At 40.2% G+C, this 17,597-nt stretch overlaps 1 protein-coding gene across 3 annotated transcripts in view; it reads right to left on the reverse strand.

The window, feature by feature from the left end:
* The window catches only part of lrrc9 (leucine rich repeat containing 9), a 30,249-nt gene extending 14,092 nt beyond the window's left edge, over window positions 1-16,157 (reverse strand). For all 3 annotated transcript variants that reach the window (XR_008573530.1, XM_054797567.1, XM_054797568.1), the window contains exons 1-22: window positions 15,886-16,157; window positions 11,451-11,528; window positions 11,033-11,251; window positions 10,684-10,824; window positions 10,534-10,597; window positions 10,383-10,453; window positions 7,860-8,042; window positions 7,452-7,607; window positions 7,193-7,374; window positions 6,940-7,071; window positions 6,687-6,866; window positions 6,507-6,618; window positions 5,703-5,832; window positions 5,495-5,620; window positions 5,307-5,416; window positions 4,420-4,605; window positions 4,230-4,349; window positions 3,957-4,148; window positions 3,735-3,860; window positions 1,738-1,878; window positions 1,446-1,623; window positions 1,143-1,363 (exon numbers count right to left, since the gene is read on the reverse strand). Coding sequence is in view for 2 of the 3 variants with exons in the window: in XM_054797567.1 (XP_054653542.1) it covers window positions 1,143-1,363; window positions 1,446-1,623; window positions 1,738-1,878; window positions 3,735-3,860; window positions 3,957-4,148; window positions 4,230-4,349; window positions 4,420-4,605; window positions 5,307-5,416; window positions 5,495-5,620; window positions 5,703-5,832; window positions 6,507-6,618; window positions 6,687-6,866; window positions 6,940-7,071; window positions 7,193-7,374; window positions 7,452-7,607; window positions 7,860-8,042; window positions 10,383-10,453; window positions 10,534-10,597; window positions 10,684-10,824; window positions 11,033-11,251; window positions 11,451-11,528; window positions 15,886-15,966 (3,129 nt within the window). In the remaining variant the exon portion in view is untranslated. The remainder of the gene's footprint in view (window positions 1-1,142; window positions 1,364-1,445; window positions 1,624-1,737; window positions 1,879-3,734; window positions 3,861-3,956; window positions 4,149-4,229; window positions 4,350-4,419; window positions 4,606-5,306; window positions 5,417-5,494; window positions 5,621-5,702; window positions 5,833-6,506; window positions 6,619-6,686; window positions 6,867-6,939; window positions 7,072-7,192; window positions 7,375-7,451; window positions 7,608-7,859; window positions 8,043-10,382; window positions 10,454-10,533; window positions 10,598-10,683; window positions 10,825-11,032; window positions 11,252-11,450; window positions 11,529-15,885) is intronic.
* Between the last annotated feature and the right edge of the window lie 1,440 nt (window positions 16,158-17,597).

A 17,597-nucleotide genomic window follows, 5' to 3' on the forward strand; every position in this document is an offset into this window, starting at 1 on the left:
CCATACCAAAATATTCAAAACATCTTTTCAAAGATGCAGTGCAGTTCCAGACCTGCCGACCTTGAAGACATTTTTACCCGGTTTCCATCCCCATTCCTAATATTTTGATATATGTTTTTAATTTTAAATATTTAAATTTTGTAGAAAGGCTTAAAGACATGACACGTATTTCAAGATGAAGCTTTGTGTTATTAGTTGCTTGAATCAAAATTTCAGCTTTTTCTCCTTACATTATGCATTTTACTTTAGTTGTCCCATTTTTATGGGTTTTTTTGGTTTAATTTTTTTTTCTACAATGTGCCACGGGCCAATAAACAAGCCACTGGCTGCAAAATGGCCCTGGGCTGCACTTTGGACACCCCTGCTTTTATAGCTCTTTATCAGGGTTCAACGTGTGACGTGATGTTAACTCTGTGAGCGACCAAAACCCTCATGGACTATTTAAGGGGGAGTTACATCCCGACATACGTGCTCCTACGTGCTGGATCCGTACAACAATGGGGAAAATCGCAAGAGACACGCACATTGCCCACACGGATTTTCAAACCCGCAGACAGCATGCAAAGCCCGTAGGAAGAAAATTGGGATGCAAATTATTTTCTGCATGCACGCAGGAAAACTTTTGCACACAGCCAGGTTGCAAGAACAAGGCAGACAGGAGTGCGTGTGTCGCAAGTTTAAATGTACATTGTGTGCATTGCCCGGACACGGCAATGTTACACTGTCATTTTTATTGCAAATGTTAATCCAAAATTGGAAGACAACACGTGGGCTGTTCGCCTTCCGAATAAGTCGTATACACACAGGAAATAATGTACTACAAGCCGACCAATCACAGCCATGATGGTCCACATTGCCGCAGCTTGAGGATTTTTTTGGAGGAGCACATCACGCTATGTGCAGAGACTGAACTCAAAACAGAAACGGGCAAAAGGTAACAAAATGCGTACCTGGAGAGCAGCCAAGCATATTCAAGGGTCAAATGTATGCCATGTATGAAAAATGTGTACATGTTGGCAGGTCTGAAATTGCACACCACAATAATACAAATATTTGGCAATAAATATATTTGTATAGGCAGAATTGTTTTACTCCATTACAGATACCTAATGTTGTGACCAGCAATAGCTTCAGACTTGTACCTTGAGATAGTATATGTCCCTAGACACAGAAATCTGGTTGTTGCCAACATAGAGCTCTAGAAGGGCGCAGACTCTGTGGATGCCATAGAGGGAAGTGATGCAGTTGTTCTCCACAGCCAGAAAAGTCAAGTTCTGTAGCTCGTCGAGGATCGAAGTATCCAGACTGGACAACTGATTACCATCCATGCTGAGTTTGTTTAGACACTGTAGTTTTGAGAGCCCTAGACGATGTAAAGAAAAGTTTTATTTTACATTTTACATCTGATTTCTTAAGTTGATCGTGAAGCCCACTTTACGACTGACCGCTAAACGAGCTGATGTTGTTGTTATTGAGGGATAGGTCCTCCAGCTTGGTGCAGCAGTCCAAGCCCTCGACTTCAGAGATGTAATTATTATTAAATGAGGCCCAGCGAAGGTTGACCAAGGTATCCAGATGGCTCATCCTACAAATCTTCTGGTTGTCAAGGTTTAGAGCGGTGATCTGTTCAAAATTCACCGTTGGCATTCCAAGAATGCACATAACACAAATTATGATAGCAATCGTATGTAATCCTCTCGTATCACAATTTAACCAGTAAAGACAAGGTGGACAAACCTTTGTAGTCCAGTCTGGCTCCAGGTCTTGGCTGAGGCACCAAGGTGAGGGACTGCGTTCGGAAAGGAGCTGCGTTGTTGGCAGCAGGCTGAGATAACGAGGACGTTCATTGTCAGAATGTGAGCAAGAAACAAGAGATTCCTGCCAGCAGGGGATCAGAAAGTCTCATTATGTAACAGGTCATCTAATATAATAAACATAAACATGCAAAAACTGGGGGAATATATTTTAAAATAATAGCCCATACTTCTAAAATAAATATCCATTTATGAATGGACAAATTATTTGTTTTAAGTGTCATTGCACCTTAGAGTTTCTTAAAGTTTTCCAGTGGTTGGGGACCACAGCCTTACAGCATGCTCGGGGATATGATGTGCTCTTTTACACATTTGAAAATCCTGTAAGAATGCCACTTTTATAGAATTGGCTTCTGTATTTTATGGTTATGGTTTAATTTATTTCAAATGAGCAGTGTACATTGAATGCTTCATGTTACAAGTCATAGTTCCGCATGTCCGAAAAGGAGTAGGAAGATGCAGAGTTTATTTAATCCTACCCCATCTTCGTATCACATCAATTGCTAATACATACACACATATGTATAGATACACACACATACATATATATGCACATACGCGTACACACATGTACAGTATACAGGTACATATATATTTAAAAAAATATATTTTTTTAATTCCTTCTTCCTTTTTTCTTTTTATCCTTTCCTTTCTCTCCCGTTGATATCCACATCCTCCGTCTTTGGTGTTGCACTGTGAGTGTCACTGAATGTAAATACATGAGTTCCTTATTTTAATTCTTTGTTGAGCTGGCCCTTGCAACAATTATATCGAGGTCATTGTTATTGAATGTAGTCCTTCTAGCTGCATGGTTCTTTCTTGTCGGTTATATGTATTCAGATCGCTGATATCTTTGACAACAAGCACTCTTGCTTCTACTGGACCTCCAAGTGCTTTGCAGCTTTCCCTGCTTCCTCAAGTCTCGTGCTTTCTTGGCGATGTCGGCATTGCATTTGGTCAGATGCTCATTCATGTAGACATTTGTGCCTCTCAGCTTCTGTCCCTGTTTCAGCAGTGCAGTTTTGAATTCCCTGTTGGTGAACGTAATAATGATGACAGCTATGGTGTTGTTTCTGCCATATAGTGGGACGCAAGTGTTGATGCTGTTGATATCTACATCCACCTCCTTTGATTGTAGGAAGTTCTGTTGCTTTACTGAAGGAACATCACTTGACCTGGGTGTAATTTGGAGCCCTGTGAGGACCACATCATTCATTCGTGCATTTGGATCCATCTCGTCACTTAAGATTTTCATTTGCTTAGTGATATTTTCCTTTGCGTCTTTCTCTTCAAGGGTGGTGCGAAAGGGAGCATTATCCCTCAACAGTGCCTTGATATCACCCAGTAGAATGTTGATATCATTGCATAATGCTCTATTTTCTTCCATAGGGTCTTTATCCTCCTGTAGAGCAGAGCGCAAGGCAGCTTGATAGAGGTTATAGCCTCCTTAAGAGCAGTGCGCACAGCAGTGTTGTCTTCCAATAATGCCCTGATATTATCCTGCAGAACCCTAACATCCTTGCATAATGCTGTATTTTCTTTAGGGTTTTTAGCTTCCTTAAGAGCAGCGCGCAATTTTTTATAATGTAACATTAATGTCTACACTCTACATCAACAACTGGAACCGTAGAATCGTATCGAATCATATCGTTATCACTGTATCAAATCGTTCTGTTTTAAAAACATATTGTTTTTGATTCGTACCAGTGTATCTGGATGCATATTGAATCGTTTCTCACAAAGCGATTCACACGTACATCCCTAGAAGATATTACACTAATTTGCTTTGTTACCTATAACACAACATGTTGTTTTGTTTAGAAAGCTTAGGATATGTTGACCTTCAATGTAGGAAATGTATCAACGTACAACAAGTTTGGACACGCCTGGTCTATCGTAACCTATTACAAAGAAGTTAACCTGGTTAATAGTGGCTCTTGCAGTCTTTTGAACAGCATCAGCAGTTTCCTCCTGTGTAACCAGTATGTCATCCAGGTGTTTGAGAGTAGTCAGATGGCTCAGGATGGTCATTCGGACTTCCTCTGGCTGACAGGAACAAAGCAACAGCCAGTCTAGAAGTACAGCATTGTGTCTATATCTGATTAGTGTTAGTTATTCTAGATTTGGGGTTACAGGATGTACCTTGCTCCATGGGTTGTGTTGCGTTTCTAGAGTCAGCAGGGCAGGTGTGTGTTCTCTGAGCACAGCTGAATCTTTGCTGGCATTGGTCAGCTTGTTACAGCTCACATCAAGATGTCTGAGCTGCTCTAATCCACACAGGCCTTCAAGGCTCACTAGCTGGTTGTAGCTGGCATCCAAAAACTCAAGGTTAGGCTAAAAAGGAGTTAAATTGATCATACATAACTCTCTAATCACAATTGAAAAATGTCTTTATTGGAGCTTAAATATCAATACCAGGTGAGCAATGTCACTGAGGCTGGTAAGCTCATTGAAGCTGATGGTGAGATGGCGTAGAGCGTGAAGGGAGGAAATCACCTTTATGTCACCCAAACTGTTGTTGTGAAGGTTCAGCACCTAAATAGTCAATATATGAATGGCAGCTCATTCATAATAAACCAAAGATGAGAACAAATAAAATCCTTACAGTTATCTCACAGAGGACACTGGCTCTGGACACATTTAAGAGTATTGTCTCATCCAAATTGGACAACTTGGTGCAAGGTTCCAGTGCAGGCTCCATGTCGAGAGCTTGTTTGTCCATTAAGGTGTCATAGGTGGGAGGGTCTTGACCATATATGCTGCAGCCCATTGACAGAAGCTGTTCATTGCCCTTTTGAAAGGCACACACAATTATCAACAGCCATGAGATGTACCTGTATAACAAAAAATGTACTTTTCTTATAATGTAACAAATCTAGCCTTGCCCCCCTGTTGAAATCACCCTGTTAAAACCACCTGGTCCAACACTGCATGCCAAAACTAATTTTGAGGTGATTAGCAAGATTGGCGCAGCCACTAATTACTGAGTCCTCTTTTGAAAATCTTCCTTCTATTTTAGGGGAGTTTCTGGATTTTTTGGGTTATGGTCTTAAACTTTTGATCAGTTGATGAACAGCCTATTTCGGTTTAATGGTTGTTTGCAGTAAATTGCTTACTCAAAATGTTTTTCGCCTCATTCCCATATAACGCCCCTGTAGCGACCTTAACACTTGAATTACCAAATATAGTAAAAATGAAAATAGTAAACAAGCCATTATAAGCCAATAAGCTGCGAAATTCCAACTGCATAGCGGCGAGGGACGACGGTACTGTGCACTGGGGCAGTCACGCTGAAACAGAAAAAGGCTTTCCCTAAAGCTATGCCCACAAATTGAAAGGATAGACTTGTTCAAAATGTCTTTTTGTATGCTGCAGAATTAACTAAAGAGCCTAGACAAATTAACAAATTAATCAAAGGGCATATTACAATACTTTTGTCCATGGTGTTGAAAGGTAACCATCAAATTAAAGGAATATGTTAAAGCTGCTTACCCCTGTGATGTATTCAAAACTAATGATGTACTCAGGCAGGACAAGGTCATGATCAAAGACAAACCACTGTTTTGCTCTGGGAATGCTTTGAGAGCCACAGTGTGCTCTACCTAAATGAAGACAAAAAGCACGTATTACAGGTATGTAAACAGTGCAAGTCAATTTGCCTTTGCTCACTTGTGCTATACCTTGATGCTTGGTGTCTACATAGCGATAAACAGAAGACGCTCTGGGATATGTTCTTCTGTGCACAGGTTGTCCCTCTCTGATGGGCTTGCTGTGTCCCAGAAACACTTTGGAGACAATAACCTTACCTACAGGATGTAGAACATGTAGAATTTCACCATACTTGGAGCTAAAATGTTGAGATTTTTTTTACGTATTTAATTCACACACCATATCTGAAGGGGATTTTATCCGTTCTCCTCTTGGGGCACCCTTGCTTAGCTAGAAAATATTCAATTCTCGGCTGTTCACTCACAATCAGGCTGTTGGATAAAGGCACTGCGGCTTCTTTTCCCACTGACTGGTTTTAGAGGAAAAAAAACGTTACTGAAACTTTTAGTTGTTGCATTTTTGCTTGTTTTAAAGCAGTGGCTTACCATAAATGCTCTAATTACAGCCGGGGCATTTATTTACCAGAAGAATAAACAGGACGAGGACTGAAATGGAAGTGGGCAATAATAATCCAAATAAAAACAACTTCATTTTTTACCTCTAATGAGATCTTAGATTTGGAGTGCATCAGAAAGTACAAGGGAAAACGTAGCTCTCTTTGACCACGTGGTCATTTATTAATAAGTACATTGCACAACACAGCAGCAATGAATATAACAGAACCAATGTTGTACTAGGAGCAAACTGCTCAGTCAGCATTAATACTGGTGATGAGTTCATAGTAAATAACAGCAAGTGTAACACGCACGGGTTTCACACCAACAGCTGAGAAGCGCAATCAACATTTTAAGCTCATGCAGAGGTAGATAAAGCTGGTGGATGCTGACCATTCATGATACTTCAAATGCAGCTACTGCCAAAGTTATTACTGTTGTAATATGTTTCCTCCGCTAACTAGACCCCGGCAGTTATTTGCTTTTGTAAACCATGAACCTAACAACTACAGGAAACTCGGGGGTTAATTATATAAAGGCGTTAATTGGAGCATTTACGGTATCATTAATCTGACTTGAGGAAAAATACCTTATATTCTTTTGCTGTTTTGAAGCCTTCTTCAAGGATGCCCACAATATCATCTGTGTTTTGTTCTGGGTCAGCTATGTAGAACAAGTGCTCAAGCAAATGCTTATGATTCCTGGTTGAAATGCTTCCGTTAGTGCAAAAAAAACCAAAACAGGAACGCTTTTTATCATAGTGGCTTACTGTGTAAAGGCAGCCAAGTCCCCCCTGGCCAGCAGGGAATGAAGTTTCTCCTTAAAGCGAAGCCTCAGCACACTGTTGTGAATACGGATAACTCTGTTGATCTTAATGCCGAGGATACCAAGACTCATGTACTCCGAGCCAGAGAAGCGAGAGAGCAGCAGGTCACCACAAGAATTGAACCTTTTGGAGACAATATGCACACGTTCAGAAAAGTAGGACAAATGTGTGATTTTTTTCACGCAATATGAAATACCATGGGTCTGTGGCACTGCCTTCCTCCAAACGAATATTTCCGACACTTTGGAGCTCTGTCAACAGAAACTGCACAGTATCCTCCATCATGCATGTTGCTTGGGCCAGATTATGTTGATACCAGCTTTCAGTTCTGAATATTGAAAAAGCATTACAATTTTTCCACTTGTACTTTAAAAAAATGACGTAGGGTGAACTGTACAAAGGCTTATATTTTGCCCGTTTTTCAATACAGTATAAACACACAAACTAACTCATGCAGCCTCCTGGTCCAAAGAACAAGTCTCTTCTTCAGCTTTTCGATTTTTTTCTGGATTATTTCCTCTAAGGGAGGTTCACAGCTGATGTCAAAAGTTGTGTCAATTTCCTCACTGAAATCATCCTCTGTGTGACTCGATCCATCCTCTAAAGACTTCTTCCAAAGCTCGCGTTCAAGCTGGGAATGCACCACGATTGAAGATTAATATTCTAAACATATTCCATTCATGAAACAGTTAGTGGAGGTCTACCTACATTTTTTAAGGTGTAATTGAGTGACCGGATGCTTTCTCTGGATGACTCCAAGGAGGTATTTTTCTTCTCCAGGAGCTGCAGCCTACTCTCTGCCAGATTTTTCTGAGCAGTGCGTACGCGCATGTTGTAAAACATCATCTTCTTCATTACAGTGGACTAAAAAGAAAGCACGTCACCCTGAGGGAGGACTTTAACGAAGGGAATATGTAGTACAGAATCTTATGTCAAATGTAATGTTTTTCCCAAAAAGTTCTTAAACGTAATCTGTGTCAAAGTAAATAAACCCCAGTGAAGAATTGAAAAAAAAAAAACAGATGACACACAGTTGACAGCTTTGAAAAGATCTCAAATATATTCAAAGTCATTTTCAAAGTAATTATTCGGATTTTAAGTATGTTTAGCTCTTACCTCTGCCGCTTCCTTGACTTGCATACTTGAGACATCATAGGTATCGAGAAACAAAAGTGAAGGCAGGTGGTACAGGACGTGTGTGGCATAGTTACACAGCCGACACACTGGGTTTGGGGTTGACGTGAAGTCGCTCAGCGCCAGTTCTCTCAGTTGGGACAGGCGGGTTAGCTGGGTCAGCTCCTGAGACAAAAACACACGTTTGTAGTACCCAAAATTCATTTTCGACACCACTTTTCCTCATTATGGTTATGGGGGAGCTGCATCCCATCCTGACTGTGGGTGAGAAGCGGGGTACACCCTGGACTGGTCACCAGTCAATCAAAGATATACAGTCATGGAAAAAATTATTAGACCACCCTTGTTTCTTCAGTTTTGTGTTCATTTTAATGCCTGGTACAACTAAACGTACATTTGTTTGGACAAATATGATGACAACAAAAATAGCTCATATTAAGCTTTTGACAGTAAATGCCATGGCTATTTATTTAAGAAATTAAGTGATTTTGGTTATTATCAAGACAAATTATGGAAGCGGATAGATATCAGCTCTTAAATTAAACTCTCATGAGCTGCTTTTGCTGACATCCTTATAGTTGACAACCAAATGTACCTTTCGTTGTACCAGGCATTAAAATCAACAAAAAACTGAAGCAACAAAGTGGTCTATTTTTTTTTCCATGACTGTAGACAAACAATGGATGGGTATGATTTAATGGAAAATGATACACAAAAGTGGTCAAGTTCTGACGTGCAGGTGCCTGACGTGCACCTCCAAAAATATTCTACCCTTGCGTAACCCCTGCAACGCTTACTGCAGAGCTATGATTGGTTGACTTTTTTTTAGTATGTAATTTTTTTTTTTCCCCTCCTGAGAAAGTATAATTTTTAAATCCACAATGGCGCAAATTGAGAAGCATCTTACCAAAGGAAGTTGTAAATATGTCCGATGACAATGCCGTTGCTCACTAGTATTACACACAAAGCTCAACAGCTAGTCAACAAGTCTTTTGTTTGCTCACTCTCAAGGAAACTTTTGATCAGCTGATGAAAAGTCTAATACAGTTTAATGGTTGTGTGCAAGAGCCGCTGGGATAGGCTCCAACATACCCACGACCCTAGTGAGAATAAGCGGCACAGGAGATGGATGGATGGTTGTGTGCAATAAATTGATAACTGAGAAAATGTTTTGTCTCACTCCCATTTCTTCTTTTTGAGTTTGAAGCTCTACTTAGAACCTCCTTAAGATCCAACAGTGCAAAATGCTTGACATTTTGATCACAAGTATACAGTATATATACACTATGTATATATATATATATATATATACATACACACACATATTGGGGTGGGTAGCTCTTGCCTTGGTTCACAGCCGAGACCAGGGATCAGGGATTTTGGGCTCATAAAGTTTGGTGTCATAGATCTATCCCAGGGGCCAGTTGCCCAGGATGCTTGAACCACCTCAACTGGTTCCTCTCAAAGAAGCAGCGGCTCTACTCTGAGCTCCTCCTGGATGACAGAGCCCCTCACCCTATCTCATATGGTGAGTCCTGCCACCCTACGAAGAAAACTCATTCGTATCAGCAATCCTGCTCTTTCAGTCACTACCCTAATAGCATGACCATAAGTGAGGGTAGGAACACAGAAAGACCGGTAAATTGAGAGCTTTACCTTCCGGCTCAGCTGTCTCTTTACCACGATGGTCCGATACAGCGACAGCATGATTCCAGATGCTGCACCAATCCACCTGTTTATCCTATGCTCCAGCCTTCTCTCACTCTTTAACAAGATCCCGAGATAGTTGAGCTCCTCCATCTGGGGCAAGACCTCACTCCCAACCCGAAGGGTGCAGTACACTCTTTTCCGGCTGAGAACCATGGCCTCAGATTTGGAGGTGTCTCATCCCAGACGCTTCGCACTCAGCTGCGAACCACCCCAGTAACGTCACAACCTGATGATAGCACTAAATCATCTGCAACTAGCAGAGATGTCTTGGCTGAGCCTAGAAATTCTGCTCATTCTTTGGGCATAGAACATCTAATAATATGTGTAATTAGCTATGAATTAATCATTCTTTCAGAATTTCCTGAAGGACAATAAATAACAAGCTGTGTGACCAAAATGGCACCCGTATCACACTCTGGATACCACTGCCGTAAGACGTCATGTGAGATCGAATTTTTCACCCAAGTTCCTTGCACGAAACTACTCTCACGCTTTCTCAATATGGGCATATCCAGTGCGCTCATTGGAAAGTTAATTAGAATGCTTTATGTTATGTGTAAGATTGCATTACAATTAAGGTTGAAGTAAAACTTCCAAGTCTAAATGAAATACTGTACATTTAAGAGATTATTTAAAAAAAAAAAAATTTTAAATGCACCCCTCCCATGGTAGAAATAATCCAAAATACAAACAGTATTTGACGAAATCCTTTTGGAAGGCAATTCATTTGAATATTTCTTTAAATAGTGATCAACTTTTTACAAAAGCAAAGAGCCTTTCTATTTCCAGTCTCACCTTGAAGGAACTGATCTTGTTCCCGGACAGATTGAGACTGTGAAGGTTGACATTGTTGTCAAGGCCGTCCCCTTAAAAGTAGGCAAAGAAAAAATGTTCACGAAATGAACTTTGCATATAAACACTGTAAGAACAAAAAACAACAACATACCAATCCTTTGAATATAATTGTCAGCAAGGTTTAGTTCTTGGAGCTTCTGAAGATCCTTCAAGCCCTTTTTGGATGAAGGAAAGCATGCCATATGTTGACAGTTGATAGAAAATCATGATTAAATGTAAAATCATTCATTTTTATACAAACCTGTATCTGAGATATGTAGTTATTGTTGAGCCACAAGACTTCCATGTTGACAAGCAATTTTAAATTCTTTATTTCATTGATTTTATTATCATACAAGAAGAGTTTTTTCAGCTCAAGACAATGCTGGAGTCCAGATATTTTCTGTAAAAGACAGATAATGAAAAGAACACCATGTGCTCAACGACCAATCCGTACTGCCTGTGAATATTGTCAGTCATTCAGGTCATTGTATTCTCAGTGCATTGAATCGCTCGCAACCAGGCTGTTCAGGTTTTTTTAGTCTCTCATCTGAGCTAATTCGTACTATTAAAACAAAAATGTAATATTTGGAGACAAGAAAGTCACTCACAGTCAGTTTACACTGGACCACCCAGAGCTCTTCAAGTAAAGGGAGGCTTTCAAGACCCTCAATGCGCTTTACATCCTGGCCCACGATATTGAGTTGGCGGAGCTTCGGGAAGCAGAAAAGGCCAACCATCCGTGGAAAACCACTCAAGATGATCTCCAAGAAAGTGACGCCAGGTCCCTCTTCAGCTAGGTCAGCATAGGACAGTCCATTGGCCATGCACTGGAAAGTATCCATATTGCCTTACTCACAATAGAGATTTGACCAAATATACTGCCAGTTTAAAGATAATAAGGCTCAGATTTAACAAAGAAAATGGCAGAATTGTTTTAACTGAAGTCTTGTATTGGATGACATTACTTTGTGTAGATCCAATTAATGCTGATGCATGACTGGAATTTTAGTAATTTAAAATACTGACCATCTCTTTGACCACCACCTCATCTTGACAAAGTTTTTCATTCTTTTCTGCACTTTTCTGCCTGGACATAGACTGCATCTGAGACATTAAAGCAGATTCATTTGTTAATACAACACATTTCCTGGTGTACTATTATTTCTGTGATAGACCTTAATGTAGTCAAAATAATTCAAAGCTCAATATAACTCTTCTATTTAAAAATACTGTAGAATACGCAGTGCCCTCCAGAAGTATTGGAACTGTGACGTCAACTTCTTTATTTTTGCTGTAGACTGAAAACATTCGGGTTTGACATCAAGAGACAATATTACGAGACCCGAGAGCAACATTATCATCTTTTATTTCAGAATCCAAATCAGCTTTATTGGCCATGTGTGTTACCACACAAGGAATATGACTCTGGTCCACACCACTCTCTATTACGAAGTACAACAACAGTAAATAAGTTTACATAGAAGGAGAAGGATAATACTACTATAAATATTTACATAGAATGTTATAGAAGGATTATAATAACAATTTGCTATTTACAATTAAGGATGTCCCAATCCGATCTTCAGGATCGAGTTTGGCTGCCGATCCGCTGTATTTGTGAAGATCGGATAATATCGGCTTCCGCTACGAGAACGGGCCGATCCAGTTGCTGTATAAAGTAACACTGAGCCAAACTCCAACATGGTAGGTGCAGTAATGCGCCTCAAAGCTGGTTGTCGCGCCACCAGCAAGAAGAACAAAACGCAACACCACCATGTAGACATGTCTGTAGCGTACCGTGGCGAAGTTAGTTTCATGCTGGACGTTGGATAATCGGCTCCGTAGCTACAGCGGTAGTTCCCTCTCACTGTGCCTGTACTGCTGCATCATGGTGTAGGGAGCTCGCACGGGAAGTGCCGCTCTAACCGCTGGTTGATAATCGTGACCTTACAAACACTGCTAAACATGTACAAACAGCGGCGAAAACCCTTGGAAACTCCTCTGTTTCGGAGTGTGAATGGGAGCTAGCGGGGTTCGCTTAATTTAGCTAGTGCAGCTGTGTGTGCAACTCGAGTTGGGTGAGTATATTTTCACTATGTTGTGTTTTACTACTTTAATGTAAGGACCATTTTGCATTGCCCACTGACGACGTGCAGGTTCTGAGTGAAAAAAGACGAGAGGCACGTTTATCTTGCACCCGGCGCATATCAACCGTCAATTGCTATTTTCAACACACATAACACATTCCGGCTTTTAAAATAGAGCGCTCTTTGTCACATTTGTCATTGTGTAAACAAAATAAGGGTGTCATTAAAATATCTTACATTAATAACACGGTTGGAATTACATCTGTGACTACATTTTCCTTAATCACAAGCACGGGCATTACAGTTTGTCGAAGATTTTGTAGCAATATGTGCTGAGGCTGACTTCCCAACAAAAAAATTAGCTAACCTACATCCATTTCTTAATTACTGGATTTTTGCATTTTATTCACTAACCCTAATAGCACACACTCTATGCTGGTAAAGTGTAAAGGGTAAAAAAACTGAATTCTAAAAAATTAAAAAGGAGAAAACTGAATTTGGGAAAAAATAAAACGCATTTCATAGCGCCCTAAGAGAGTTTGTTAAAAAAAATCATATTTCAAATCACACCACAAATTGATCTATAATCATGTCAAATGATTAGTTCTACCCTAAAAGTATTTTGCATGCCCATTTTTTTCCAATTTTATCTTTTATTGAATCATTCATTGGATTAGGGACCTGACTCAAAGGTTTGTTACAAAAGCCAAACAATATTGTTTGTTGGTCATGCTGTGTAATAAAAAAGTAAATTACGCAATACTTTGTTTGCATTATGTTTAATGCTTTGTTCATAACCATATTCAATTCCACAAATTCATGTTTGTGACAAAAGCTTATTATTATTATTAAAACAAACAAACAAACAAAACTATCGGTACCGGATCGGATAGGATCGGCAAGACTATAAAAAAAAAAAAATCGGAACGGATCAGAAGCCAAAAAATGTGGATCGGGACATCTCTATTTACAATGTTACAAATTCACGGTGTTACATCCAGAACAGAATGTAGTGCAATGCTCATGGGTACAGGTATTTGCAGTACATTTGGATCAGATGGACAACTTAGAAGATAGCACTTTGTTTCAACCCACCCCATTTCTCATGTGACCAAAAGTATTGAAACATGTGACTGACAGGTATGTTTTGTTTCCATGGTGTGTCCGATTACATTGCTTATTCAGTCAATAAATAGCGATGAATGTCCTTGGTTTCAGGTTGGGTAGGATGCTTGTGTAGACTGCATTGAGAGGAGAAAACAACATGCAAACCAGAGAGCTGTCTACTGTATAGCAAAAAAAAAACAATTATGAACCTGAGAGAAGATGGAAAATCAATCAGAACCATTGCACAAACATTGGTCACAGCCACTAAAACCATTTGGAATGTTGAAGAAATAAACCACTGGTGTACAGGCACACCAAGGAAAACAATAGCTGTTAATTGACAGAAACATTTGTGAGAGCTGTAAAGAAAGACCATCCACCCATCCATTTTATTCTGCTTCTCCGGGTCCGGGTCACGGGGGCAGCCGTCTCAGTAGGGAAGTCCAGACTTCCCGGTCCCCGGCCACCTCTTCCAGTTCCACCGGGAGGATACCAAGGCATTCCCAGGCCAGCTGTGAGACATGATCCCTCCAGCGTGTCCTTGGTCTGCCTCGGGGCCTTCTCCCGGTGGGGCATGCCCAGAACACCTCACCAGGGAGGCGTCCGGGAAGCATCTGGACTAGATGCCCGAGCCACCTCAACTGGCTCCTCTCGATGTGAAGGAGCAGCGGCTCTACTCTGAGCCCCTTCTAAAAAGGGGGACCACCACCCCGGTCTGCCGATCCAGAGGTACTATTCCCGACTTCCACGCAATGTTGAAGAGACGTGTCAGTCAAGACAGTCCCTCAACATCAGAAGAAAGACCCTAAAACAACCAATAGATCTCTCTATGGTTTTTATGTTTTTGCCTCTAAATTCAGTCTACACTGACAAAACCTATCCTACCCAATCTGAAACTGAGCGTAGAAGTTGAGTGCTATTTATTGATTGAATAAGCAATGTAATAGGACACACCTGGGCAACAAAACACACCTGTCAGTCACATCTTCTAATACTTTTACTCACATGAAAAATGGGGTGGGTTCAAACAAAAGACGCTATCTTCTAAGTTGTGCTTCCTATCCAGACGTAATACCTGGAAACAAAAGCTGAGATGTTGCTCTCAGTCCTCATATTTGTCTTTTGCTGTCAAACCCAAATGTTTTCTGTCTGCAGCAAAAATAAATAAATCGACCTCACTCTCCCAATACTTCTGCACTGCACTGCATGCGACAGTATTTTTAAATAGAAGGCTGTTACAGTATCTCACAAAACTAAATAAGTCCACCCCTCACATTTCAGGAACCATTTTAATATATCTTCTGAAGGGACAATACAAAAATTTAACTTGTATATAACTTAAGAGTAGTCAGTGTACAGCTTGTGTAACAATATAGATTTAGTATCCACTCAAAATAAGTCATCACACAGCCATTATTGTCTGAATAGTTGATGAGACTAATGCGTAAACCTCACAGTGAACAAACAGTGTCAGTATATAGTGTGAGCATTATTGTTATCGTGCCCTGCCTTAATCCTCTTGGACATGGTCTGGAATCCTCTTCCACAATTCCACCTTTTGCTTGAGGATGCCCCACGGATGCTCAACTGAGTTCAGGTGTGGAGACATTGTTGGCCACTCCATCACCTTCAGCTTCTTCAGCAAGGCATTTGTCATTTTGGAAGTGTGTTTGGGCTTGTTATCATGTCAGAAAACTGCCATGTGGCCCAGTTTCCCAATAGGGGCAATCATACTCTTCTTTAGAATGTCACAGTACATGTTGGGACTCAATTCCATGCTTCCCTTAGCTCATGCAGCTCCAGAGCATGACGATACTACCGCCACAATTATTTGACAGTATAGGCAAGACACAATTATCTTGGTGCTCATTTGTGTTGCCAGCTATTTAGACAATAATGGCTGAGTGTTGACTCATTTTCAGTGGATAGTAAATCTATATCGGTATACTAGCTGTACACTGCCACCTCTAAAGTACATCTATGCTTCACTTCCATAGTACTGTTCCTTGGTAAGTTACACTGTAATCAAATGTTTGCTCAATACCATTACCATTATGACACAATGTATAAATTCATATAAATACAGTATATAATGCATAAATTATATAAACTGAAATAATTCTTGTACTATACATTTCTGTGGCCATCCAACTAAAACTGACATTATCTGCAGCTGATCAAAGTTGTACTGAAATTCAATTATGCAAGTAAGCAGCCATGAAGCATGTTAACACAAACGCGAATAGCATTACTTTAGATTACTTAACTGTTTGGCGTCCAACATCATAACACGATGGCCGCTCCCGGCTGTCTACATTTATCATCACATTATTAAGAACTATAATCATTTCTGTTATAAATTCCACTCACGTGGGCTCATTACGCTGAAGTAAAATGGATGTTTACACGCATGCGTCACAAGCTTTTGATGGTTCATACGTGATGGCTTTCGGTCACAAAACATCACAAAAACGTTCTAAGGTGCTCAAATGTCAGCAAAATGAACAAATGGCACCCGTCATTGCTGGAGCGGCCGAACGTGACGTCACAATGCAGCGTTTAGCAGCGGATAAATAGAATTCGGCGAAATGGTCAAGTCCAGAGCCTAGCCAGTAGCCGATAGGTGGGCGGGGTGTTTGATTGACAGATGTAAAAAAAAAATTGCTGTCACGTAGCTTTCATCTTAGCTTCACGACGTGAAACAATTCTTGGTAACTACAAGGGCCTCTTGTTCCTATTATTTTTCTGATGTTTTTCTGTTATGTATGCTTTGGATTTATGTAATATGGTTTCTCCCATGTTCTTATACAGCATATTTATTGAACATAGGAGCAACCATTACAAAAATAAAACGCAAACATACAGAAAACTAGAACAAAAGGAACGATAAAAAAGAAAGTTGTTTAAGCCTGCCCTGCGATTGGCTAGCGACCAGTCCAGGGTGTCCTCTGCCCACCACCCCCACCAAAGCTTTTTCACAACAAGAGTTACAAAATGAGCATAGACATTGTGCATTTTTGGTCTTCATCATTTCAAGAGATTTCAAATACAATTTAAAGTCATTTTTGAAAGAAATCATGTTTAGGGGCGTTTTTAAATAACTACAAAAAAATGCACACTTCCGGGTATTAAAAAAAATCTTCCTCGTCAATTACCATAATGCTTAGTGCTGCAACGCAAGTAAATTGGAAGTAGGTTTTTTGTAGACGATGGTGATTAACTAAGTACATCCACACACCTATGCTGCCATGGCTTACTTCCACAATGGGAGGAAAAACAATGTCGTAAATAGAGATCACAGCACTTAACTTATCATCCGCTAATGCTACCCATTAGAAAATGCTTAAACGGTTTTAATGTTAATGTTATTTGTATTTTAAAAAGGCTACATTTCATTGTAGGATATTTTACTTTAATGGAGAAAATGGTCACGGTTTTGTTTTTCTACCTGTTGTATAACCGCCACCCTTCGACAGGGGTACATAAACGTGAACATAAGCATTAGCTAACATACCAAAACACTCCATTACTAGTGTATTGTTACACATCAAATACCGTCTCATACGTATCAATAATTAATCTAAAACTATATAAATGTTGATTTCCAGGAAAAAGTACAAAACGTTTGAGTACCTTAACTCCCAGCAAAACTTTGGTCGTCCAGCTGTGTTGTGTAATGTTTGGCCTCTGTCAGGTTGCTAAGGAGCCATATTGAAAGTGTCCATATTCTCATCTGCCACACGAGGGCGCCACACTGCATGACGTAGTTTCCCACGAGATGCAATTATGAATTGTGATGATCACATTCTATGTGCATTTCTTACTATAATACAAGTACTATACCGCAGCCGATGGTTGCACTTCCCACTTTAATCGTGTAATCAAGCAGTCAAACTTGACATTTTGATGCCGTAAATGCATCTCCCATATTTTTGTATGTCACCAAAGTACCGACCCCGAGCCTCCCGGGCACCATGAC

The sequence above is a fragment of the Dunckerocampus dactyliophorus genome, chromosome 13, assembly GCF_027744805.1.
Source record: "Dunckerocampus dactyliophorus isolate RoL2022-P2 chromosome 13, RoL_Ddac_1.1, whole genome shotgun sequence".
In the NCBI taxonomy this organism is placed as follows: domain Eukaryota; kingdom Metazoa; phylum Chordata; class Actinopteri; order Syngnathiformes; family Syngnathidae; genus Dunckerocampus; species Dunckerocampus dactyliophorus.